Source organism: Sipha flava, unplaced genomic scaffold (assembly GCF_003268045.1).
Source record: "Sipha flava isolate LNK unplaced genomic scaffold, YSA_version1 262_pilon_pilon, whole genome shotgun sequence".
In the NCBI taxonomy this organism is placed as follows: domain Eukaryota; kingdom Metazoa; phylum Arthropoda; class Insecta; order Hemiptera; family Aphididae; genus Sipha; species Sipha flava.
Genome location: NW_020272924.1, coordinates 347,945 through 373,958, shown reverse-complemented (window position 1 = coordinate 373,958; position 26,014 = coordinate 347,945). Strand labels below are relative to the sequence as shown.

At 32.2% G+C, this 26,014-nt stretch overlaps 1 protein-coding gene across 3 annotated transcripts in view; it reads left to right on the top strand.

Annotated features, from left to right (window-relative positions):
- The window catches only part of LOC112685018 (myelin regulatory factor-like protein), a 54,490-nt gene extending 31,102 nt beyond the window's left edge, over positions 1-23,388 (top strand). For 2 of the 3 annotated variants that reach the window (XM_025556771.1, XM_025556770.1), the window contains exons 4-21: positions 5,595-5,801; positions 5,894-5,967; positions 6,049-6,222; positions 8,987-9,142; positions 9,710-9,899; positions 10,597-10,690; positions 10,774-10,952; positions 12,297-12,510; positions 12,632-12,832; positions 15,213-15,434; positions 15,936-16,089; positions 17,090-17,234; positions 17,327-17,407; positions 18,086-18,236; positions 18,334-18,451; positions 19,604-19,796; positions 20,526-20,748; positions 21,816-23,388. In XM_025556771.1, the coding sequence (XP_025412556.1) occupies positions 5,595-5,801; positions 5,894-5,967; positions 6,049-6,222; positions 8,987-9,142; positions 9,710-9,899; positions 10,597-10,690; positions 10,774-10,952; positions 12,297-12,510; positions 12,632-12,832; positions 15,213-15,434; positions 15,936-16,089; positions 17,090-17,234; positions 17,327-17,407; positions 18,086-18,236; positions 18,334-18,451; positions 19,604-19,796; positions 20,526-20,748; positions 21,816-21,908 (2,869 nt within the window). In that variant the 3' untranslated portion in view covers positions 21,909-23,388. The remainder of the gene's footprint in view (positions 1-5,594; positions 5,802-5,893; positions 5,968-6,048; positions 6,223-8,986; positions 9,143-9,709; positions 9,900-10,596; positions 10,691-10,773; positions 10,953-12,296; positions 12,511-12,631; positions 12,833-15,212; positions 15,435-15,935; positions 16,090-17,089; positions 17,235-17,326; positions 17,408-18,085; positions 18,237-18,333; positions 18,452-19,603; positions 19,797-20,525; positions 20,749-21,815) is intronic. The other variant, XM_025556772.1, reaches the window with a different exon arrangement.
- The last annotated feature ends 2,626 nt before the right edge of the window (positions 23,389-26,014 follow it).

Below are 26,014 nucleotides of genomic sequence, written 5' to 3'. Positions count from 1 at the left end.
CTTCAATTGGATTTTTCAATACATGAATGATTTAATGTTGAAATAAATGCTTTTTCATTTGAAATAGGAATAAAAATACATTTACATGAAACATCTGATATATGAATTATAAAGTTATCATATAGGGTAATAGCGTTAACAGAATACAAGCCAATAATAGAAGAAATAATGGGTTCAGAAAAAAAAGAAGTAGATTTTAAAAAATGTTGAACAATTAGTTTGATATATAATTCATTGTATCCCACCAATTGATTTGATGAAAAATTTCTGTAGTAAAAATAAATTATTTATTTAAAATTATTCTTATTAGTTATTACATTAGTAAAAATAGTTTAAAAGAAATGTTAATTTACCAGTTTTAAAACAAAGTCAAAGTCATTTAGGATACAAGTTTCAGCAGCTAAAAATCCTTCAATGTTATCAATTGGAAATTTGGATAGGAACAATTTGTCTAATTCGGTAGATTTGTTTTCATTTTTATTATAACTGGAAACCATTTTTTCTATATTTTCTACTTTTAATAAAATTATATTCAAGATCATTTTTACTGCTGGATCTACACATATAAATAAAAGAAAATAAAAGTCAATAATTATGTAAATAGTAATGTATAAATATATTATTTCTTGAAAGAAAAATGTAAAATAAAATTATGCATATTCTAAATTTAAAAAAGAAGCATTAGAGGATTTTATCCGTGGATCTGAGTTATAGCCATGTTTAATCAGATTTAATGATAATGCATATTGTTTTTTTTTTAAAAATTTAAGAAAATAAGTATTTTTATAATGAGCATTAACATTGTTTGATTGAAGGGCTTGATAGAGTTATTCATTAAATCTGTTGTCTAAAATTAAAACATAATATTTAGCATGAAAATATATTCCTCCTTTTTAACTATTTATATTAATTAGGTTTATTTGATATTCAAAATAGTTTTTTTAACTAGGAGCCTATTCTAAAGCATAATATAAATATTAAGTACCTCTTCTGTTTATTTTATATTCTGTTAATTTTTTTGATAATTTTTTTACCGGTGGCATTAACTCAGTGAGTAAATGATCCTCTTTATCTTCAGTTGCGTTCACTGTAGATATATTATTACTGCAAGATGCTATTGGTGTGATCTTATGTGAGCTACATAAAGAAGATACTATATTAAAACAGCTATCATTTAAACATATATATTTAAATTTAGAAATAACGATAAAAGGGGTTGAAAATGAAAGTAATTACACTATAATCATAATCGCTTTCATTATGAATAGTTTGTTATTTTTTTTATGTCTGTGAGAAGTTTTTTTTTCTATTTCAGTTTCGATATTGGATTCTTTAATGATCACTTGCTGGTTCCATGCTTTTTTGAAATTGTCTGTAAATTTATTTTTATTTTAGAACAGTTTTAATATTATTCATATACCTAAATAAATCCTATATTATATGAAGTTTAATATTTATTATACATAAATCCTTATCAAAAATATTATTTCTACTATATATTTTTATTCTGTACATTTTCCAGTTGGGTCTTGGATCTTCTGCCTCTTGTAGTATGTCACTATCAACATTTCCAGGTGGCCAATAATAATAATTTGTTTGATTTTCATTTTGTTGTATCCAATTGGTGGGAATAACACTGTACTTATTATTATGTTCAGGAAATAAAGCTACCATCCACTTAGGGGATATCTATACAAATAAATATAATTAAAATTATTTCATTAAACATCTGGTAACTATTTTATATATAAGAACCTATAATCTAATATTCTAATCTATATATATATAATTTTCCGTTTACAATAAAGGTTAAATAATAAATAATAATAAAGTTTATAACGAGAAAAAAAATTATTAATTAACTACCATTTTTTTCCATAACACACATAAGGTTTGAGTTCTATATAAAAAATTCTAGAAAATTATTAAAACTTAACATCTCTAAATTATTATTCTTATTTAATTTTCCCATTGATAAACTTGTGTGTAAACGTTCAGAACTAATAAATAATACTAAGTTAATATTAAATTGTTGGTATAAATTATTATATTTGCAGCTTGTTTATTTATACCTCTAAATAATTTAAATTATTGGCTACAGTGTAAACTCAACATTCTACACATCTATAACATATGTTAAACTTAATTTGGTTTAAATGTTGAAATAAAATGGATACACTATTATTAAAAGTCTATAAATCTCTATGTAACTATTACTTAGGTATTTGTATTTAATTAATTATAAATCTGTTTTCAGAATTCAAAAATATGCATTAATTTGTATATTATTATGATATTTTTATTTTTTAAAGGCACCTAGGTAAAAGATTAAATAAAATATATTTAAATAAAGAGCTAAGTATTAAGAGGTTGATAATAATTTCCGTATTCCTTAGTAAAGAAGAACAACTTTAATATTAAGAATTACTTAATAAATCATTTACATAAAAATAATAATAATGTATAAACAAAAACTTATAATACACGCCAAAAAATTTTAGTTACAATTAAAACAGGACACAAGATACAACTTACGAAATACGGTTGTGAATGACGTTTAATATAAATGAATAACAGAATACATGATTAGATGAAAATATAAGTATTAATATTAGTATAAAGTGCGTAGTGTCGGGGTCTTCATTTGATCAATTCGTCGTTATCGGGGTAGGTATTATTGTATTTTGGGGCCGTGAGATTCCCCGAAAATAGGAAAACAATATCTATGTCTCAAGTTTTTCTACAGTATTTATAATTAATCGTCTCATTTAATAAATAATCATAATCCGATGCGACTTTAAAATGACATTTTACAATAATCGCTTGTACGTTTCGTGTGTATAAATTAATAACTCCTAAAAAATAACTTAAATTATTTTTAACATATATGAAATTCCGTATATGTTATAAAATTTCCAAATCCCAGGTATGAAGACATGTAATGTCATAGGGACATCATACAATTGCATAGATTTTAGTATATTTTTGTAACAATCAAATTACAGCATATAAATGTTAAAAAGGAATGTTAATCATGAAACACCGGTGAAACGTCCCCACATTTTGAAACATAGTTTGCACAGTGGGTACCAGTTACAATTTCGCTTTACGTAGTGTAATGTAAAACATCGCCCATCTGCACAGTATCCAACAATGAATATTACTATTGTTATTCGCTCATTGTATGTAGTTGATATTGAAAATCCTATATTTTATATAGACGTCGCTTCTAGGCGTTTTACTTATTCTAAGAATACATTATATAGGCAAGGGAGGGGAAAATATTTGTTCTAGAAAAAAAAAATTATGTGCTCCGAACAGTTGCATTGTTCGCTTTATAGGTAATTCATCCACTATTGATATTTATAACATGCGTATAATAGCAATGCAAATTATAAAACAGGGATGAGAAACTCTCAAGTGGCTTAAATAACTAGGCTGGAATATTAAAATATTTACTAGTTTCATAGTTATGTAGACCAAACAGCTTTTCTCATAATAAACTTCATAACTTTGTCTTTATTAGGATGTTTATTTTGGAAACATTTTTTTACAAGAAGTACGTTTTTACGTGTAGGGGAAAAGCTACGAATATGGAATAGGCATTTATTATGGAATAGTCAATTCACGTATATACTAGGCGCTATCTGTCTTATATGATTGAAACTTGATCTTTAGTTATTAGTTTTATCAAACATATGGTACTGATATCACAGAGCTGCTATCAAATTAATTAAAACACGTTTTTTGTTTTTCATAATAACGTAAATTCTACAAGGTATGTATGTTTTTATTTATTTTACTTAGTTAATGTTTTTAAATTATAAATCCTTTAGTACGTCTGAATAGCTTATGCAATTTAATTTTAGATTATACTACAGTAATTAAGCTAACGTTAAAGCATCAACTTGTAATAATATTTTTGTATTGAAGTCATAATGATTAGGGTTGTAAATTTGAAATATTTCACATGAAATATTTCATAATTGAAAATTTCACGCTTTATAAAATATTTCAATGAAATATTGAAAAATATTTTTTTTTTACGTTTGAGATAGTGATTGTCAAATGTCATTTAATCAGTTGATATTGTATGATATCGTTTTGGTACAATCTTGGGCTTTTCCATTTAACGTGGTATAGTCTATCAGCTGCCTATAAATAGGTAACGACCACAGATATATTTAATATTAATATATATATATATATATATATAGTAACGACAAAACCGGCGCATTATTATTGTTCAGCTATTTTTATGATAATATTAGTCAATAATAGTTCTAATTGCCTGTGTTTTATTTACATGTTACTAGTCAAGTTTTCTGAAGTGTCTTCAGCCATCTACATTTTAATTTCCATACTTTCTTGAGTATATTAATGAGAATATTATACTTCCCTAATTTATGATTTGTTTAACTATGCAAAGGTGGTAATTTTTATATTTTTTATTAAATTAAATGTATTTAATTACATTATGTTTATTATCTTTTATACATATATATATATATATATATATTTTATTTATTATTTGTATATAAATACAATTCAATATTGTACTCCAATATTGAATTGTAATTTTCAGCTTTCTTTAAAAACATTTCCAGATGTTAGTATAATATTGTGTATTTCACTATATTCACAATAAATTTTATAAATATGTATTTAACTTTTAAACTCACTAGGTACCGATATATTTTTTTGATGAGAAAATTTTGAAATAATGTGATAGCTGATGAGTAAGAGGACTACTGGCAACTTATTTATAAATTCATCTATATTTTGTAAAATTTCTTCAGGTGTTTCAATAACTATTGGTATCTTACCTTTTAAATCAATATTTATAAATTATAATAACTATATACTAATATGGTGTTGATTTTTAATTTATATAAATTAGTTTTTATTTCTATTTAGTACAATTAATAATACAAAAAGTATTCCATAAAAAATAAAACATAAAGCATTATATTTTTACTGAAATGAAACAAAATTTTTATTTTTCACTCAAATTATATATTACATGAAATTTTCATGAAATATTTCATGAAATTTTACTTTTATAAGTAGTATATAAGACTAAATTTTTATTTTATTCCTATTAGATAAGTGCTGGTATTATGGAATACCCTATTCCATATTACCCCCACATTTTTTGAAATGGTAAAATCAAAATTTTCATATTATCATGAATATATTAAAATTAGTAATTTAAAGTGTTCTAACAACTAAAAAAAATGTATTCTAGTATAGTTTTAAATTAATAAGATATTTATGGTTTTCTAATAACATCAAAATTGTAGTCAGTGGAGATCAAAAACAAAATGGTATTCCATATTCGTCGCTTCTCCCTATCATTAAGTCCACATTGTTATATAACTTATAAATATATTATTTTTCAAATATAATACGTACGTAAAAACGTATTTCTACGCATAACTTTTTCCAAAACAAAATTCAACCGAACATGGTAATAAAGTGAAACCTGGTAAAAAAACCGAACGAAATTGTTATTGCATAACAATATCATGTTAGTTCGCTGCAGCGATATCCACACCGTCGTTGTACTTATACCCGATCGTTGTTTTTGAAAGATTTTTCAATGAAACCGTCGATCAAGCCGATCACGTGATGGTCCGGATAAACACTCCGTATCATCAGCAGGAGTCGCCCGAGCTGTTCTTGAAAAGTGCGTCGATGCCACCGATCGCGGATCTGTCTTTTCACAACAACGGCGTCCTGCCGACGTCAGGGTTGGCCGGCAAACCGATCAAAGACAAATCGCACGGTTACACTAACAGGTGGGTAAATTTACGTGAACCTCGTTTCGATCTTTCTGTTGATCGTGTTCGTCGACCGAGTTCACCATTATTTTTCGGCACGTGTGTTTCAGGCACAACCTACCGGAAAGTCCTCCGGATTCCGAGCCGCCGTACTCGCCAGCGGACGGGGTTGGCCAGTCGCCGCGTAAGACCAAACGCCGGACGGTGTTCCATTTGTTGTTATCCTGCCCTACCCGTCTTAACGCTGTCCCGTTTCGTTTTGCAGACCGGAAGACGCCGAATTTACAGTGCCTTATGTCGTCCAACAAGTCTCAGATGCCGCCCACTAATGCCGGTCCACCCAGCCTTTACCAAAAACAACCGGTGGCCGCAAAAATTCCGCACCCGCTGTCCGTCCAACCGTTGCTAATTAACCAGACGGGTTCTTCGTCACACCTGGGTAACGTTTTCAATCATACGCTCCCGCAGGGGGAGGCCAATGGGGCCATACTGGGAATTTTCGTTTCAAAACTATTGTTAATTTGATACCACGTCTATCAATTATAACATAATTTTATTGAGATCCATTTATGAAGTTTAGTAAAATGTATTATGTTTTTAGTTAATCTAAAATGTATAATCTTGAACGTATTCATTAGTTTACAATGTTATCACATGACTGCATATCGCTCAAAACTATAAATTCTCCCGAGTACTGATTTCTATGGTATTTTATTTTGTTCTCATCTATTTTTAGATAAAAGTTGTCTTGGCCCTTGGAATTTTAATATTGCATGGGTGGGATTTTATCTTGCAGGCGCGCTTGTTTCCTGTGTAACGCCGTCCGATCGGTCGGTCGGACGGTTACGATCGCGATCGAATTTCCGTTCTCCGTTCGGCAGTTCACCGACCGTCGGCTCGACACGACCATAGGCGTGTCTGCGGGTTGCGCACAGATCGTGCATATTTTGACTTTTATCAGTTAATTCTGGTTATGGTTCCAATGAAACGACGTTTAGAATCGCTGTAGGCACTAAGAATGTTTGCAACTATATTCGTATATGGATTGTAAGGTAGTAATGATTTTTTTTTTAAAAATGTGGACATCGTATATTCTTTCTATTTTTGATAACCCGGTATTACGTTTGTATGTTCGTTCTGTGCACAACCTAAGAAAGCCTGAACATGCCTACGTTGACGTGTTCAGTAAAAAACTGTGAACGGAACGCGCTCGTGGTGGGTAGTTGTGTACATTGGTCCTCTTCATCATGTAACTTTGCAACCCACTTTTCGTGATTTGGAGTCATAATCTGCTGTTATCGATTCATCATGGATACATTGGCGTTGCCAGGGGGAGGAGGGTTAACTGGTAATAATCCCCCTCGAAATGTTACTCTTCATCTATTTTCCTTCGCCTTTCTTCCAACTATTTGGCTACCTTTATTCTAAACTTCTCGTCTCCACTCGTCTCGATTTTCAACACGCATTACGCACACACCAACAGCCCTCATAAATTTTCAATCGTCACCAACAATTATTTTTTGATGTTCCTCTTCTTCTTTTCTCTTCATCGTTTTTTTTTTCATAACCACTATTACTGCTTTTATTTCCTCTCGCCTCATCATATGCCTAAATCATCTCGGTCTATTTTGTCTTATCTGTCCAATATTGACGCTACACCAATACTACACCTCACATATTCGTTTCTTTTTATATCTTCTCTTATTACTCCACTCATCTATCTAAACATTTTCAATTCTCCAACACTCATACTCTGTTCTTCTATTCACCTGTTAACCACCCAAAACTCCGAATCATATAGCGTAGTTGGTATCTAACAGTGTAGTGTATCTTGTAAAATTTAACTTTCAGTCTCATTGGAATTCTTTTATCACTTAGAACGCCCGAAGTTTATAAAATAATGTATTTTATTATATTCATCGAAATAAAACATTAGAAATTAATTATTATGATTTTCTTATAATATATAACTATATTGTATTACACAGAAGAACTTTTCGTTCGAACGTTATTCGATTAATTTTTCTTTTAATTTCTTTATAAACTTATTTTCTTTGTTTCTTAATAATTTGCACCACCGAATTCTCAATTCCTTTCCGGTTTTCCGTTTTTCTTTATTTAGTTTATTATATCCACTTTTTTTCCACAACACCATATTAACCTAACCTAATCTAACCACCGTTATTATCAACCTGTGTTGCGTTATTACACTCTCTCCAGGAAATGTCTCTCTTATTTTGTAACATATACAGTAATTTTAATACATAGGTATAATGTTATATCATGTTATCATTAAATAATTTTCATAGTTGCAATAAATTAAATAATAATGCATTTTACATTTCATACTTATGTTTAGTCAACTTATTAAAACAAAAAAGTTCTAACTTGTATAGGGGAGAACTTAAAATGTAAATCTCCCTCGCCCTATTTTCTGGCTATACCACTGATCGGGCACATTATTTTGTCCCCGTTTTCATAAGTTGATCCACCAAAGAAGAATATTAATTTACAAAAGCTTGGCGATTTCCGGATCATACCCAGTATGGATGCACCCGAATCTCTGTACACATAAACCTACCCGTCTCGAATATGATTTATATATTATCCGCCATCAAATACTTTTATGAAAACCAATAGTTTACGAGTCGGTCCAGAATGTTAATGTTTTAAAAGACCCATAAAAATGCCCTAAATGTGCAAATAACGGTTTTACTCGTCAATTAAAAAAAAAAAAAAAGCACAAAAAGGTACAGCAATTACTTAAATTGTTATGAATAAGCTTTTATGATTAACAATTACAATTATTCGGAATGTATATGAACGTTACCAATTAGGAATAGCAATCGGTGTTATTTTAAATTATTGCTTTATTTGATGTATTAGATATATGTTGAATTGTAGTAGTTGGCGAAATAAAATAAAGTATTGAAAATACATAATTAATTCATGATTTTTCTCTTAAACTTTGGTATGATCGCAAAATATATCTAGTTATATATTTAAAAAAAAATAAAAGTTAATGGTTGATTTAATTTTAAATGTTTATGAAACAATTTTTCAGTGAAAAAAGTCTTGTTCCGATTAAAAAAAACCACAAATATTCAAACAAAATATTTCTAACAGTAACATTCGGACCCGGCTCAGAGTTACGACTGCGTAACTTATTATAACATAAAACCTGCTCTTTTCATCGGTTTTAGACTTTAATCGAATGCCACCGGACACAAGAGAGATAGAAATATCCGAGCCAGAGTATACAGATTTGTTGAACGTGAGTGGAACGGAAAAGAAACGGAAACTGTGCGTGGACATCGGCGGAAGCAATGGCAGCAGTTCACGTGTCAAAAAAGACACCGGTATGTATATGGGTTTTCAGGTTTTGATCCGGATGGGAAAATTAAGTACTTAAAAAATCGTTTAGAATGACATTCAAGGAAATAGTGTAAATTGAACATAAAAAACAATTGTTTTTATAATTAAAATTTAAAAAAAGATCAATATTAAACACGAACATAATGATAGTGTAGTGCGTTTTATTTCTATCACTAAAACGTTATTTGAATACAGCATAAAGTAAAATAAAAAGTATTTATATTATAATCATTACATTTGTAATTTAACTTCAGAAGATATTTTCTTTTTCCTATCAGCTTTACATCCCTGTTCAATAAATATAATCAATCATATTAAGTATAAAATATTTTTCTAAGAACTAACTGTCATAACATCCATGTATAGTTTATTTATACATTTTAGTTCATTCATTCATAGATGTCATAATAAACGATACAACTTAGTGTACATACATTATAGGAGTTTTGTCTGAGTCTTCGATATAAGGTCGTTCTACCCAGCCGTATGTCATTATAATAAATGACTTTCATACTGTATTCAAATCCAACGATATGTATGTACGTGTTTAGAGAGCTGCGGGAAAAAGGCAATAACCCACGTGTCACCATCAGGCCGATCGGTTTGCAGCGAGGACAGTTATACGTACCAGGATAGCTGCGAATCGGGTCTGTACAACGACACAAGCTTTCAATGTATCCGTTTCCAACCGTTTCAAGAAACATCGTGGAACACACTGTGCGATCACTCTCTGAAGGAACTGTACGTATCTACGTACCATCAGTAATATAGTGTTCAAACAAAAAGTGTGGGAACATTGTTAGCAGGGGTGGATCCTGGGACCATGAAGGGTTGAGGCGAAAATCTCATCAAAATAAAGTTATTCGAATTCGGTTCTATTTTGAAATTTTAAATGTACTAGCCGTGGTTTAAAGTAATATTGTTAATAGTAATAATATTTATAATAATATTTAAAATTAATTAAAGTATATTCTGCATCTGATAACGATTGATTATTTGGATTTTACCGGGAACTGATGGATAACATCGTTGTAATGTGAGTCGCATAAAATACGTATGTATTTTGAAGATTATAAAAATCTGATGAAAACCTCGCTAAAATTACTAAAGTTATTGCAAAAGAAAAATTAATTTAATGAAATGTAAAAAAAAAAAAAACGCTCAAAATGCATGCATGATTTCATTTGCTATCCGGTGGCGCATTTTATCTTCTTTCGAGGTTACCTTTTTGTGTATTTAATGCTTATACGCGGGCTCTATGTTGATTTCGTGAAGAAACGTAAGACTCAATTCGTTATGAAATTATACATTTCGCCTAGAATAAAACTAAAAAGTGGGTTCATACGCAACACTAGATCGTAATTTAATGAGGTCTGTGTAAGAATTGTTGCGATTCGTTGCGATTCTTACGAAACGTTTGTATGTTGTTAAATGTCAGGCCGGTGCCGCATTATCGAGTGGACGCGGATAAAGGTTTCAATTTTTCCAATGTCGACGATGCATTTGTATGCCAAAAGAAAAATCATTTTCAGGTAAACAGACCTACTATCGAAGCGTTTTGCAACCGTAATTGCTGTTGTTTGACATTTTTAAACGAGTTCATTTTATCGTATAGATCACGTGCCATACACAACTCCAAGGCGACGCGCAGTTTGTGAGGACCGCAGAAGGAATTCACAAAGTGGGCAGCTTTCATTTGCATTTTTATGGCGTCAAAGTGGAATCACCGGGCCAGACCATTAAAGTGGAACAGTCTCAGAGTGATCGGAGCAAGAAAGCTTTTCATCCGGTTTTGTGAGTAAACGGCTGATACACTAAAAATTTACTAAATATGCTTTTGAATCGAAAATATGTCACCATCTCTTTATTAAATATGATTTACGACATCCGTAGTACACAAAGAGGGTTAGGAATATTGTTATTTTTTCTAGTGTGTGGTAAACTTTGTCAGTAATACTATAGTAAAAAAGTCTTGTTAATATAGATCGATTTTTGTCCATCGATAATTTCAAAAAAATGTTCTCCTCGGAATAGTTCGTAGTTGATACTAAAAATAATAATAGTTGAAGTTGAATGCGACGATTTTCGTTTTAGATCGCAGTGCAGTTTCCAAATCAAAGTGTTCTATACATAATGGTAATTGTTACTTGTTTCCATTACTCCGAAGTGGTTCCGCGTTCAGAACGTTAAATTTAAAATATTTTTATTTATAAACTAATCGTTTTAATTTGAATGTATATGTAGTATAGTGACACTGTATGATATGTCCATTGCAGTTTGCGTCTCAATATTTTATTTATTATTAACGTTACCAAGTTTTATCGGATGTAATATGAATTATGCGTGGATGCATTATGAATAATTGCGCAAGATAAAATTGTTTTTTTAAAAAAGAAAGAAAAATTAAAAACCATTACGATAAAAGGAAAACTGCGCAGAATCCATTACGATTATCATGAAAATATTTTAACGTAGAACATAAACTGATTGAGATAACGAATGTTTTACGACCACTATGTAAATCGTTTCGAATTAGTACGGATGTCCTCGGTACGTTGTATACATTTCCCGTATGCATTTGTGTTATAAAATGGTTATTAAAAAAATATCTTCAAAAGTTATTACAAAAATACATTGTATTTTACAAAAATACAATTGTTGTAGTTAAAAAAATGTATTATTAATTTAAACCCTTTCCGTACACCGTCGATGTAATTATATTATTATATATAATTATATTTTCGGTGCAATGCTGAATGTGTTTATTACTAACATTTAAAAAAAAATATTTGAAAATATCTGTTATGCAATAAGAGGTCTTATAACTTTTGGATTTTAATCATATTTTAAATGAACTTTTATGCGAAACACGTGCGTCAATAAAATGTCAAACCGCCCAATAATCTTGTAATTTTATTTGTACGTGTGTCACTCATTAAAATGCATTAACCATGATGTGGACAAGCCTCTTTATGTCGAAAAACCTATCTATTGTCAACAAACAGTAGTAATGGGGATAAGCTTTATCCATACGTATTCGATATCCCGTAACAACTTTTCGGGATTCGAGTTATTTACACTGACAGTACTGACGGAACAGTATTTACCGCGTATTTACGTTTGTGGGTTCGTTTGCAGATTGGATTTGCGCGAGGAACAGGTGTCGAAGGTGACGGTGGGCAGACTGCACTTCAGCGAGACTACGTGTAACAACATGAGGAAGAAAGGGAAACCGAACCCGGACCAAAGGTACTTCTACCTGGTGGTGGGACTACACGCGCACTGCATCAACGATCACGATTATCCGATTGTCTCGTACGCTTCCGAAAGGATAATTGTCAGGGTAATCCAAGTAATTACGATAGATTGATATTACGTTGCCCACGGCCCGCCACGACGGGTGATGGCGTCCGTGAGACTCGGTACCGCGGCCGGCGGTGACATTTTTTTTTTGTTTGTTTCTGTTTTAAAAGGCTTCGAATCCGGGTCAGTTTGAGAGCGACGCGGAGCTGTGCTGGCAGCGGGGCGCCACGCCCGAGTCGATCGTGCACACCGGCAAGGTGGGTGTCAACACGGACCGGCCGGACGAGGCACTGGTCGTACACGGTAACGTCAAGCTCACCGGGCACATCGTACAGCCGTCGGACGTCCGGATCAAAGAGCACATCCAGAAAGTGAGTACCGCAACGACGAGGGACTGATGGGTGCCGGGAGCATGATCAGATTTCGCGACACTGGACCCGCGACACTAACCAATAGGGTGATAGCGTCTGAAAGGGGTGGCGTTGTGAAAAATGACTGATCAAAATAACTCCACAAAAATATCTGCCGTCGAATCGAAGATATTTTTTACTAGAGTTATCCGTCGAAAATATATTGACCTGGAATCGTTGTGGCACAGCAAATATGTGTGTACAAGGTTCTTAACTGTGTTTTTACCCAATAACGCATTGTAACCGACCGACGACGGCCGCTTGTATTGACTGACTGATGTTTTCGTCATACTAATTTAATACTGAATTTTTGAGCTACGATTAACAAGTTTTATGCTGCAGAGCGCGTTTCTCAACCGGGGGTACGTGAATCCCTAGCGATACGCGAAAATATACGACAAGGTACTCGGGAAAAAAGGGCTATTGTGGAAAATGTAAAAACTGATAACGAAAAAATAAATATTTGATAACGAGCATTGTATTTGTGGAAAAGACTTTGTACACGTTCATTAAAAATAAATATCGTTGTAGACTTTTTGTGAGTTCATACCTACTTATTATCCGTTGAACCAGATTTAATAAGTTAATCGTTACCAAAAAACTCCAAGGATCACATTAAAGTTGAATTATATATTTTTATTTATTTTTTTTATTTACATTATATGGCGCATACTGATTTAAATAAATAAATGCTTCATAATAATTTTTTTTTCCACTAAAAATAATTTTATAATTTCTTATCAATCCTATGTGAAAATATACAAGTTAACAATTAGGATACGTAAAGCAATGGCGAAAACGCTGCTGTAGAATATAGGACGTGGGTTATATAAGTAAGATACATATATGTATACATAGTAAATTTATATTTTCTATGATTTACATAGTTACCTATGTGGTTAGATATTTTGTGGTAGGTGGTCTTCCTACCCAAAATTGAGAAGGTGAAATGGCTCCAAAGCCATATCTTCGCCACGCCATTGCCACATGGTATTCCATCGTGTTTAGAAAAAAAATAACTTTGATCGTATTAACTTTCAAGCCAATGAGTTGTATAATGAGAAAAACGCTTTTGAGCGTAATCGAGTGTTGAGTGAATCACAATTTAATTCGATGTTCGACACAAATACGTTATCTGTTTAATATTCATAAAGAGCTTGCTCGTCATTAGTTCGAAACTAGATAATCGTAATGCCAGTGGTGATAGCCACAAGGGTTACGTAGCATTTGATATGATTAACAATAATTTATGTTATTAATATATGTATATTACAAGAAAAAAATTAAATTAATTAAAATTAAATTTAAAAAAATATCAAACTTAATCATTTCCAATGTAAATAATATATAATAAATGTATCCCAAAACAAGTAATTTATTATGAAACGTAACACACAATATACACTTATTAATTTATACATAATTCATAAGTTGTAGAACAAATATATTTATGTATAATCATATATGTATATAAAATATGTAATTAAAAAAATATTTTTTCAACAAATTTTGATGAATAATAACAATCTTTAACTAGACTTCTCAAATTTACTTAAAATGTTTTAATATCGTTTATTAAAAAAATAACATAATTTGGGTGGAAATAAAAATTTAGGTTGTAACAATAACTAACAATAATAAATTGTTCGACTGTTCAAAATATTTTATAGAGTACTTCTAATAGTAAGAGTATAAATATGTGTTATGTATTCAACTATTTACAGTAGCTATTTATGGTACTTACCATTTTAGAATTAAAGTACTTGTTTCATTGTTTACAGAAATTATCTACTTAATATTCACTCAAGGCTGTATTAGAATATACGAAATACTAAACTATATTTGATTTTTCGTATCAAATGATGATTAGAAATCATATAAAATAAATAATGGGCTAAGTGCCAAAAAGTTTATATTTAATTATTCAGATTTTAATATTATTGGGTGTTATTAACAACTTTTTAAAGCTCAATGTTGACTATAGTTAGGCTTAACACTTGGTTTGCCACTTGAAAAATTACCTTACAGTGTTACTAAGTGAAGAGTCTATTGCTGATTAAAAAAAAAAAAATTAATAATAAATAAATAAATGTGGTATAAAACTAGATTGTATTTTCTTCACCACATTCATAGAATATTTTAACACATTTAAGGCGAATTCTTATTATGTAACTTTCAAGAAAAACATGATACTGTATATATTATCCGTTTGAACTAAAATTGTGTATATGTAGTCACAAATAGTAAACACAAATAAATAAATATAGTATAAAAAGTTATTATAGGGAGTGGCAACCGTTATAATTGTAGTTTTAATAATTTTTATTGTTTTACGATACAGTGCGATACGAGGGAGCAATTGCGGAACGTGGAGAAAATCAACGTGGTCCATTTCAACTACAAACCGGAATTTTCCTCGTTATTCGGGCTGTCCATGAAGGAAAAGGACACGGGCATCATTGCGCAGGAGGTGCAAGCCGTTTTGCCTGGAGCCGTCACGAACGCCGGCAGCATTGCGTTCCCCAACGGGGTGGAATACGATGACTTTTTGGTCGTCAACAAGGTAAGTACTAGACTCCAGATCGATGTGCGCGCGGGAGCATATTTTCGTGTTTGATTCTTGTCGAGAAGTCGCCGTTCTATATAATTGCAATTTTATGTACATATAAATTGCAATAAAAATAAAACAGAATTTCAAAGTCAGCAAAAACATTCCCTAAAATTCGGTATTATTTCATTTTTCAATACGTATTGAACCGATGAATATTTTTCGCCAGCAAAATATTCGTAGAACCGTGTTGCCAAGTGTTGATGAAGTAATATTACTAGGTTCATTTTTTCGTTCACTAGCTACAACTGAAAGTATGAATTCCGTCGTGGAACGAATTCACCCTCACGGGGGCCGTGTTAAGGGTGAGATTAAGTTAATTGTTTCAAAAACGGTCCTTTTAAAATTTGTCATTGCCCCGAAATATACCGGTGTAGGCAAACATACATACGCCGTTGTCGTGCGTGTTACAAACGGTGCGAATAATCGCACGTGCCTCGTACTGTTTATGCGTAGGACCGGATTTTCATGGAAAATGTCGGTGCCGTCAAAGAACTGAGCAAGATCACCAGTCACTTGGAGACTAGGATCTGCGAATTGGAACAGAGCATCAAGCGTTACTCGTCATCGAAAAACCATCATTACGGCATAGCGCTGTCGGATCTGTCCTGTAAGTGTGCATATATATTCACATTAATCAAGCTCATTTTGCTCTTGTTATGCGTTAACCCACTGGTAATATTAAGTATAGGATTTTTTAACTCGATAAAACTCTAAAAAATCGCCTCAATTATATTAATAAAACCCATAGAAAAAAAAAAATTAAAACAGATGTTTTGTTTTAATCTTATTGTTTAATGTAAAATACATGGCGAATTATAATACAACGTGTTATATTAATAATTTTAAATTCTGAATTATGCGTAAAAATATCATGTCGACAGTCGTACATAAACAATTAATAGGAAAGCTAATTAAAAAAATCATTTTTAAAAGCATGATAAAATTTTGAATAAATATATTAATTAATAATTTAAATCAAAATCATAATTATTATGTACAATATATCAATGCAGTTTAACATAAAAGTTTTGAAGTTCAATAAATGGTGAGTTGTAAGTTATGTCTATAACAAACAAATTAACAAACAACACAGTTTTCATTTTAGTGAAAACATATTCTTTCTTAGTTTATTACAATTAAAATCAGCGATGTTTTGAAACTCAAACATATTGAATATCTTACATTATATAAAGAAAACTTTTTCAAATTATAAATGTGATATTATATCATGTTGTAATCAAAAATCTAAAAATATAAGACCAACCGGTCCTATTAAAAAAAAAAAAAAAAAAAATGGAATAGTAACTATAAATTAGTACTATAATATAGATACAGAGTAAAACGTGCGTTTTTATTTTAAACATTTTTAACAGTCACATAAATACATGTTTAGTAATTAAAAATAAAAGTTATGAATAAATTCAGTGAATTTTAAAATAGAACGTGTGCATTACTCTTGTTAGTGTATTATTCAGAATTATAAATTCGATGATCTAGTTATGATTAATATTGTTTTCCTTCCGGAGTTTCAAAGCATCCGAGGATTTATAACAATACGTATTTTGGCGCTTTCTAATTATTGCATACTATTATTGTTTCTATGTTAGCTACGACCTACAAAAGCAAGTGCAACAGCTACGATTCTAACGTGGAAAAATTCAAATCGTTAAAAGCAAAAAAATCCGGTGATGTTTGTTGCGGGCAAATAGTTCAAATTTCTATAATAACTTTGACAGTCGTTATTGTGAGTTGGTAAGCGAAAGCGTTCCATTCTACGTTTTATACTCGTAATAATATGGTTGTTCAAAGTTTCATTAACATTTTGTGTTCCGTAAACATTTCAGTTTGGTATTTATAACCGGATTGTTTTTCATGGAACACTATTACAGGAATCAAAATTTGAAAAGTACAAATGAAGATGATTTGTGAGTACGCGATTCAGGAGTAAATTGATCGATTACTGTTAAGATATTATAAATATGCGATTATTTGCTTTGAAATTAGTGTAGAGGCGTAGCCAAGGGGGGGGGGGGCTTACCTCTGATGGGTCGTATTTATGTGTATTTACTAAACTAGTACATTACTATTTGGTACTTGAATATTTTAAAATATTAGTACTAACTAAATGTTAACGAATAACAGGTGGATATCATTGGTAAATACATAAGCATATTACTTTTATCGTGATTACTGCTTATCTTCTTAGTCATTATCGTGAACTATATAACGACTCACATTTTATAATCACTATAGTTTTTATACCATGTTATGTCGTGGCGATGCTACCGCAGCTGACCACTGTCAATTTATTGTTATAGTTATTAATTATATTTTAATAAATATTGTTAAATTTATTTAAAAATGCTTTTTTTTAAATTTGGTTGTGGGGGGAGGGTTTTAGGTGAACTTTCAAAGAATTTCTTTCTTAACCTGCCCAAAAAATTGTTTAACCTTTCCCATCTAAAAATCCTATCCACGCCACTGCATTAGTGTACTACTATAATAGTTATAATTATAATATTATTATATAATACAATTATAACATTATAATATAATACTATAATGTTGTTAACATTATTGATTCGCTTTGTACTCCAATATAGTATTGTCAGACATGCGAAAACGATCGAAACTCGTGACAACGTGCACTCGAAGGACACCGGCCTGATGGAAATAGATGGGTTTTTGGACAAGGACAAACATCTGAATTGCATGTGGCTCAAGCGACTTATAACCAACGGGGGCACCTGTGAGGTAAAACATTAGTGTTCACACATATACTATTACGATCATGGATTGCACTTAAAGTCGACGAATTATTATACATAAAAACCGTTTTTTATATCTGCAGTACAGCAAGATTAAAACGAAATTGATGAACAGAATTACCGATAGGCAAAAGGAAGATAGGAGCGCATCCGATAAGATCTCCTTCGTCAATTTCATCATTAAAATCGATCGTATTTCAGGTGCGTGTGTGTTTCAATCAACATAAACCATTGTTATGTAGTATTGTACTCGAAAGGAGTTTTTGTTCGACGTCAATATCAAAATTTCATCGGGCGGTATTATCCATATTGTTGTTATTGATTATAATTTGGGAACAGATTCTTATGCAAATGTGTATTAGAATGAGCTTATTGAAATCTGATGAGAATCGTTGAATTGCGTATTTTGCATATTTAATGCATGTTTGTAGCTTATAGTGTATATAATTGTTTTACTTTACACATTAACGTCCACAGTCACATCATGATATAAATAAAATGAAGATCTGTTGTTATTACCTAAATTAAAATTAAATACTCGTATGCAACAAACAAATACATTATATAAATATAGATAAATTCATATGATAAAGTTCGAAGGGTCAAGTATTCGACGGTATTTCGGAAACCGATCAGCCAGTATTATGCGTTTGAACGTATTATTTTACGCGTAAAATTGTCCCAGTTTTTATGTCTAGTGATTTTTTTTTCTTTTTTATTCATTTGTTACTATAAAATGTCTTAAGTAAAAACAAAAATAAAGAGTAGTTTACAGACAAACGTAAACAAACAAAAAGATATTTTTAAAACTGATGGTTCAATTTTTCAATGCTATACTTGTAATATTTTTACTTGATTTGAAATAAAATATTTTCGATTTAATTATAAGAAAGTAGTCAAAGTAAGCTGACCTATTACGGGTTCCGGTTACCGGGTTAAGACCTAGTTTTATTTTTTCTAATTTTCACGATATGGTAGATCATCATTTTATTAGGCAGGAATGTTTTCAAGAAGTTTCCTGTTAAGCCTTAGACTCTATTTCATTTACAGAAAATACAAGCACAAAAGTATTAAATAATTTTTAATTTTAATTTTTTATTCATTAACTCTTATATGATTGTAATATTATAACACTATTTATTATAAGATTACATAATTATTAATTGTAAAATTTATTATCAAAGCTTTGATTAGATATAGACTAACTTCAAATTTTCCTGGATTTCGAAATCGGGTTCCGAAAATTATTTCCAAAAGGTTTTGGGCGCCACATATCGTTAAGAATTGTTGGCGTTAAATTTTTAGACAAGATTTGTTGACATCTGTCCCCATGGACAATCGATTCTGTTACAGACGTCACTTACAAGGACGTGACGGTCGGCGTGCGCGGGGCATACGGCAACTCCACGGCGGTCGACAACGTGACGGACGAGTGCGGACGGTCGGAACTGCTCCAGCATTGCGGCGACACGTCGACGTTCGTGTACGGATTTCAGCTCCCGGTCGTCAAGCACCTGACGGACTATTTCATCATCGTGTCCTACCGGCAAGTCCACGTAACCTTCCCTCAAAATAGCGGAAATCAATACAGTTAACCGGCACTGATGAACCGTCATAAATTTACGTTCATACGTTTCTTTACGCGTGACTGTTTTGCGTTCGGCCCGTTTCACTCGTACTAGTCGATAGACCCGAGTCCACGGGTTTCGGATTATTGTTGTGCAATCGACTCGTTTCAAATTTAACGACTCGTTTGAAACGAAAAAATATTCAATGTGTGCCGACATTCTTCCATGCACTCGGTTGCATCGCGTTCCTGTGGGAAGGAGGCGGGATCGCTAAAACCTTTTTTCTGCTAATTGAACTACATAATTGAAAAATCCCGATGCACCGTATGCGAGTACTTCAAACGAATCCTTATCAAGCATTGAGTCATCGATCAACATCGTTTTATGCGATATCTCACTCGACGTAAAAACGACCACGTACATTATTTGTACCAGTTGTGTACGACGACAACGTTATATTGAACTATCATCTTGAACAGGGAGTGGACGAACCATGTTTAAATCGTAATAAATATACTAGCTTCCGCGATCGTTCATCCGATAATTTGACCAACTCTATTAATTAATTTGAATTCTTATAATTTCTTCTGAATTTCGAACCCATCATAAGTAAAAAATTCGAGGTGCGGACGAATCGCGATTTTTCCACGTGATATAATACATTATCTATATCATTATTTTTACGGGATTCATATTTTATATTTCAGCACGAGTAAAAACAACGCGAAAGATTGCCAGACCGGTATGTTCATGTCGATGACTTGCCCGTCGAACACCAGCCTGTGGGCGTTGAATGGCACCCGATGGGATTCATTGGATCGAACTTATCACGCAGAGTGGCTCGACGACAAAACGTATTCCGTTTCTGAGGACTCCGAGTCCACCACGATCGTCGTCCGATACAAACCGTGGTCCTACGAACGGCTAAAGGTAAATCTAAAAGCGCTTCCTTTCCCGGGCCAGGACTGTGTGTTTCGAATCGTAAACGGTTAACACTGTCGATGCTTGACAACTGTGCGCTGAACTCACCAATATAACTTAAAAAAAAAAATTAGTTTTGAAGTGTCAATATTAAACAAATTGCAAGTGTTTAAGATTTTCGAGAGAAGACCATTATTTCGATGAAAACACTATTTTAGTAATTTCGACGATGGTCGCCGTTTAGTTGAAACTGACGTCCGACAGGTTCAATCGTAACATGTAATGGTTTAGCTTGTTGGACGGAAGGGGCTAGGGAGAATAATCCGCGTGATATAGATGCTATTGAAACTGGGTTCACGACAATAATTTCAGTGTCATCACGCCCAAGAATGTATTTTAGGGGAGGACGAAGGGGCGATCACCACCCCTGAATCCGTATTTAAAGAAATGATTATATGTGAGATACACATTTCAATTTTTTTTAATGTGGATAATTTATTTTATAACGAAATCAAATTATGTATGGCTGTGAATACTGAATTGTCCTTTTTGTCGGGTCCATATTTAATAAAAAATCAAATAAGACACAAGCGTAACTTTCAAAACATAGACAGGTGTTAAAAGACAGGTGAAAAAGTCGATTCTAAGTGGATCCGGCATTAGATTGAAAAAAACCACAAAATTAAGGATTCAGCTGATTTAAATATTACCAAAAATTTTAATTGTAAATTTTGAGCCTGAATTAAAGAAAAAATTTGAGTCCCCCCCCTAGAAGTAAGTCTAAATACACCCCTGATCGTGCCGTCGTTCATTGCTATACACCGTCCATCTGCGAATTTACAGATAAAAAAAATTGCAGAATTGAATTAGTTTATAAAAAAATTTACCATTAAATGAAGTGTAAAAATACTAACTAAATATTAAATTAAGTGTTAAGTACAATTAATTTTCCAATAAAAGAGTTATTCTTGTTTGATGTTGTACGAAGTTTATGTTAAATAATTTAAGTCTTCCCAGAATATTTACTACGAGCTGCTACTGGTTTTGATAATGTTAACTTTCGTTGGTTTGCGCAGGAATCGTGCGGTCCAGCGGACGACAAACGGACAATGGCCGTCGTCGAGTACAACGTTTCGCTGCGCTTGGATTGTGGTGCAGTCGTCGTCTAGACGCGGGCGCGGCGGTGAAAAATTATTTGACCAAATCGCACAACGCTACCGTACATCATCGATCATCAACTCAGTCGCCGGTGCATCGGATGACGATCGCGCACACTCAAAGAGATGACGTACCGTGAATTTGTTAAAAATGTTTTTTTTCTTCCCCCTACCCTTCTCTCGGACCACCTCGCGTTATACATTGCCGTTGTCTGGGGGGTTTTTTTCTTTTTCTCTCACCCCGTTATGATATTCGTACTCGTTTCCTCGTTTTATTCGTCACAATACGTCACTCGACCGATACGCCGTCATGCACGAGAAACACGTCGACGCGTTTACACGCCCTTGAATTTTTGCTTAATCCTTAGTTTTAGTCTTTAATTTTCGTAGTCGTCGCAGTCGTATAAATGCGTTGTCCGAATAAGCTCAGTTATGCGTTCAAGTAAATACATAATATTACGATGATGCACGTTGTTTTCGCATTGACCGTATTGGGGGAAAAAAAAATCACTTTTCACGCAATACGCGCACGAGTCTGTATCGCTTGGTGTATACTATAGCGTTATAACAGACGGGTGCGTTTATTTTAATCGATTACCATACGGTTGGCACGCTATGGGCGTCCGAAGAGGAACGAATAATTTAAATAACGGTTTTCACCGTAATTCCGATTTCCAGTATTACCAAAGATCTTCGAAGTGTTTCGCAGACAACTAAAGATTTACACTGATTTCCAGTTAGTGGTTTGCTCCTCTACAGACATACCTATTACTTATTACATAGCACACGATACCTATTACGTATTATGAGATTTCACTATTTGATTCATATTTTGCGTTTACCATTTCCCGGTTTAGTAATCAACCGTAACTATATTACATATATAGGTACAATCTGTACAAAAAACAAGTCGTTTATCTATACATTATTATTATCATTCAACATTTATGTATGTAACTATGTATTCTATCCGTGTATTTGTATAACATGTTTAAGATCTATGTGCGCGTGTAACAAATTGCATTTGACACATAGATCAATTACATTAGACTTTGAGGATTTGTAAAATTTATTCGATGTATGTTTTTTATTTTTATTTTTGTTTTCTAGAAGTAGGACAATAATTACGTAGTAAACATTTGTACAAATTGTTGTTTTCGACAGCATTATTATAGTACTATATATTATGCTGTGGGAGAGAAGAGCAAATTATATTGTTTTAGTGTTTCGAATATATTTTTCTTTTATTTGTTATATTATCAAATATACTTAATCAAGGATTACATGAAAAAGCAATATAAAATTATGTGTAGTTTTAGTTTTTAAAAAAAGTACCAATCGTTTTTACATCCTACTTAAGTATGTGTGTTTTTTTTTTTTTAATAAAATATTGTGTCTAAAGCAAAATGCTTTCTATGGCCTATTTTTTTCTTCCGAACGAAGTAAAAGAACATTTAACCAAATCAAGATTAAGGGTGGGGAAAAGGGGGACACATTTATCTGACCATGAATTTTTAATTCGAAATCGGCCGTATTTTGCAAATATAATAGTACCCCAGGTCGAGTTTTATTTATTTATTTATGTCTATGTATAAACTATTGGTTTATTTATTTATATATTAAACAATTTGTTTTTAATGTTTTTAATGTTTTTATTGTTAAATTAATAACGTTTACATTTGTTTTATTACATATTTTTATAATTTTAAAGAATTGTTTTTCATTGGTGGAGACCAACAGCCATTTATTAACCCCTGAAGGTCTTAATCATATATTGCTTGCATATTACGTACAATAATTTTGTATTTTCAACGTTGATAACCATGTGCGGAAAAGTGACGTTGTTTTCCATAATCTCGATAAAACATCGTCAAACTGTATAAAAGCTGTATACACTTAATAACTGGGCGCGAACTTAATTTGAAATTTTAATCAACATTAAATGTTAATTTTATTTCCTAAATATATGTATTGTGTACAATTATGTATCAATAAATGATCGTATAAGCTTGAAAAAATAATACTCACATTTTGCGGAGGAGTTAGTATTTTGAAATATCTAATCAAAAGTTAAAATAACATTAAAAAATATGTTTATAATTTATTTAATTTATTTATTTAATTTTTATTAAATACTTTTATATTTAAAAATTTTTTTATTAGTTATTGGATCCACATAAAACGTTGACAAAACGATAAAAATCACGGAAATTCGCGACTTTGTTGTAGTCAAAAATGAGTTTAATTTAAATTTTTATACTTCCGATTTGAAAATTAGATATCAGATTTTTGAATGATTTTCTTTTTAGATAAAAAAAATACTAGTTAGAAAGTCGTAAAAATAATTTATAAACGTTACGATAAAAAATATTGACGAAATCGAATATTTCAACAAAATCCCATAGTGTTTAGTGATTAAACGATATTAGTCATTTGGTTAAAGACATTTCATAGTTTCCGAATATTTTAACAAATTTTGCGCTGTTCGTAGGCACCTGAAAATTTCAAGTTTCCCAAATTGTAGGTTCTATATCCCCTCCCCCTTGTAAGTTAGAACATCAAAACCTACGTCGTTAAGAAATCCGGTTGTTCTACCATGTCAACCATTTCCAGAAATATGAACCGATCAACCCGGCCTGTTTCACTCGGAATCGGTTTTTTTGGTTCCTTTTTTATCGAGAACAACAATTGTCATATCGTTCTCCCATCCGAGTACGTTATCCGACTTGGAAGATCTTACCCGTTTTTATTTTTTCAGCTCAACGAAGTACATACCCGTCCGTTTAAAACTGTTTCGGCAAAACAACCAACAACAGCTGTACCGCTTTGGTGCGATTGTCCGGAGGCACCGCAAGTCCGGTATGGTCTGCGTCGTTTTCCGTCCGCCCCGAGGATGGAAAACAAATCGATCGAACCCTACCCCTCTCCCAAACACCCACCGATCGTCGACGGTCCGCCGTCTGGTCTGGCCGTGACGTTCCCGTCCGTCGGTGACACGTGTGATCGTATTCGATTAATCACCGCCACGCGTCATGTCCGCGGTTTCTCGCGTCTAGCTCCTGTTCCTGGGGCCAACTGTCACGCGTTTAAATATACATAAATATGACAAGTGTCATGAGTCGTAAGGGATGATGTTGCGATCCTGATTTAGGGACGCCGCGCTACGGTAAACGTAAACGGCATGCGTATGTCGCGGTGCCGGTCACGCCGTGCCATCTGTTCCGGGTCGTCCGATTGGTTGCGAATGTGAACTGCGGCGAAATTAATATTTTTCTAAAAGTCTATGTGTAAACTGCAGTAATGCGCGTAATGCACTAAATGTTGGTGTAATAAAACGTAATTTAACCCTTTACATAAATAAAAGAGTGAACGGCATTGAAACACATTAAGTTTGATAAATATAAATTCTCGGAAAACGTTTTGCACACGAACGAGCATATTTTCTATTGATACGAAAACGATGCACGTATGTCATACCATGCAGGTGAGCAGCTATAAAGGCCCTACACCGATCAGTGCTCTGCATGGTCCGGTCTAGTACGGTCCTAACATATAAAAATGACTGAATCGTCGGTTTGGTCCGGTTCAATAATTTTTAGGAGTAGTTCGGTCCAGTCAGAGAAAACTACCGAGCAAATTTGCGACCGGAATGTGTACAGGCGATGCCACCTCATCTAAATCGTGTCTATTGCACATGAATTGAGATGTGAATAACGCTTATATAGTATTGTTATGAAAAAAATAAAATCGTCGATGCAATTTTAAGTTGATTGCATCGTTGTACGTTTGAGTTTATTTCCATTTATAAATCGATTTGATACTATTTTTGAAATCAATATTTTGACAGTAGATTATAATATAGATATTCAATTTTTAATAAAAAAAAAAACATTATATAGGCTAGTTAAAATTGATTTCCAGCTAAGCAGTGTTCAATAAATTCATTTTGTGTAATCTTCGTGTCTCACATGATTACACGGTATTAATTTCGTGATCGAACGAATATATTTTTATTGCTGACACATTATACTGTATAGAAATAATGAATATGTTCCAACTGTAGGAATTCGGTTGCAAAATTGTAACACCAAACTTATTAGTATTTATTTTATGGAAAA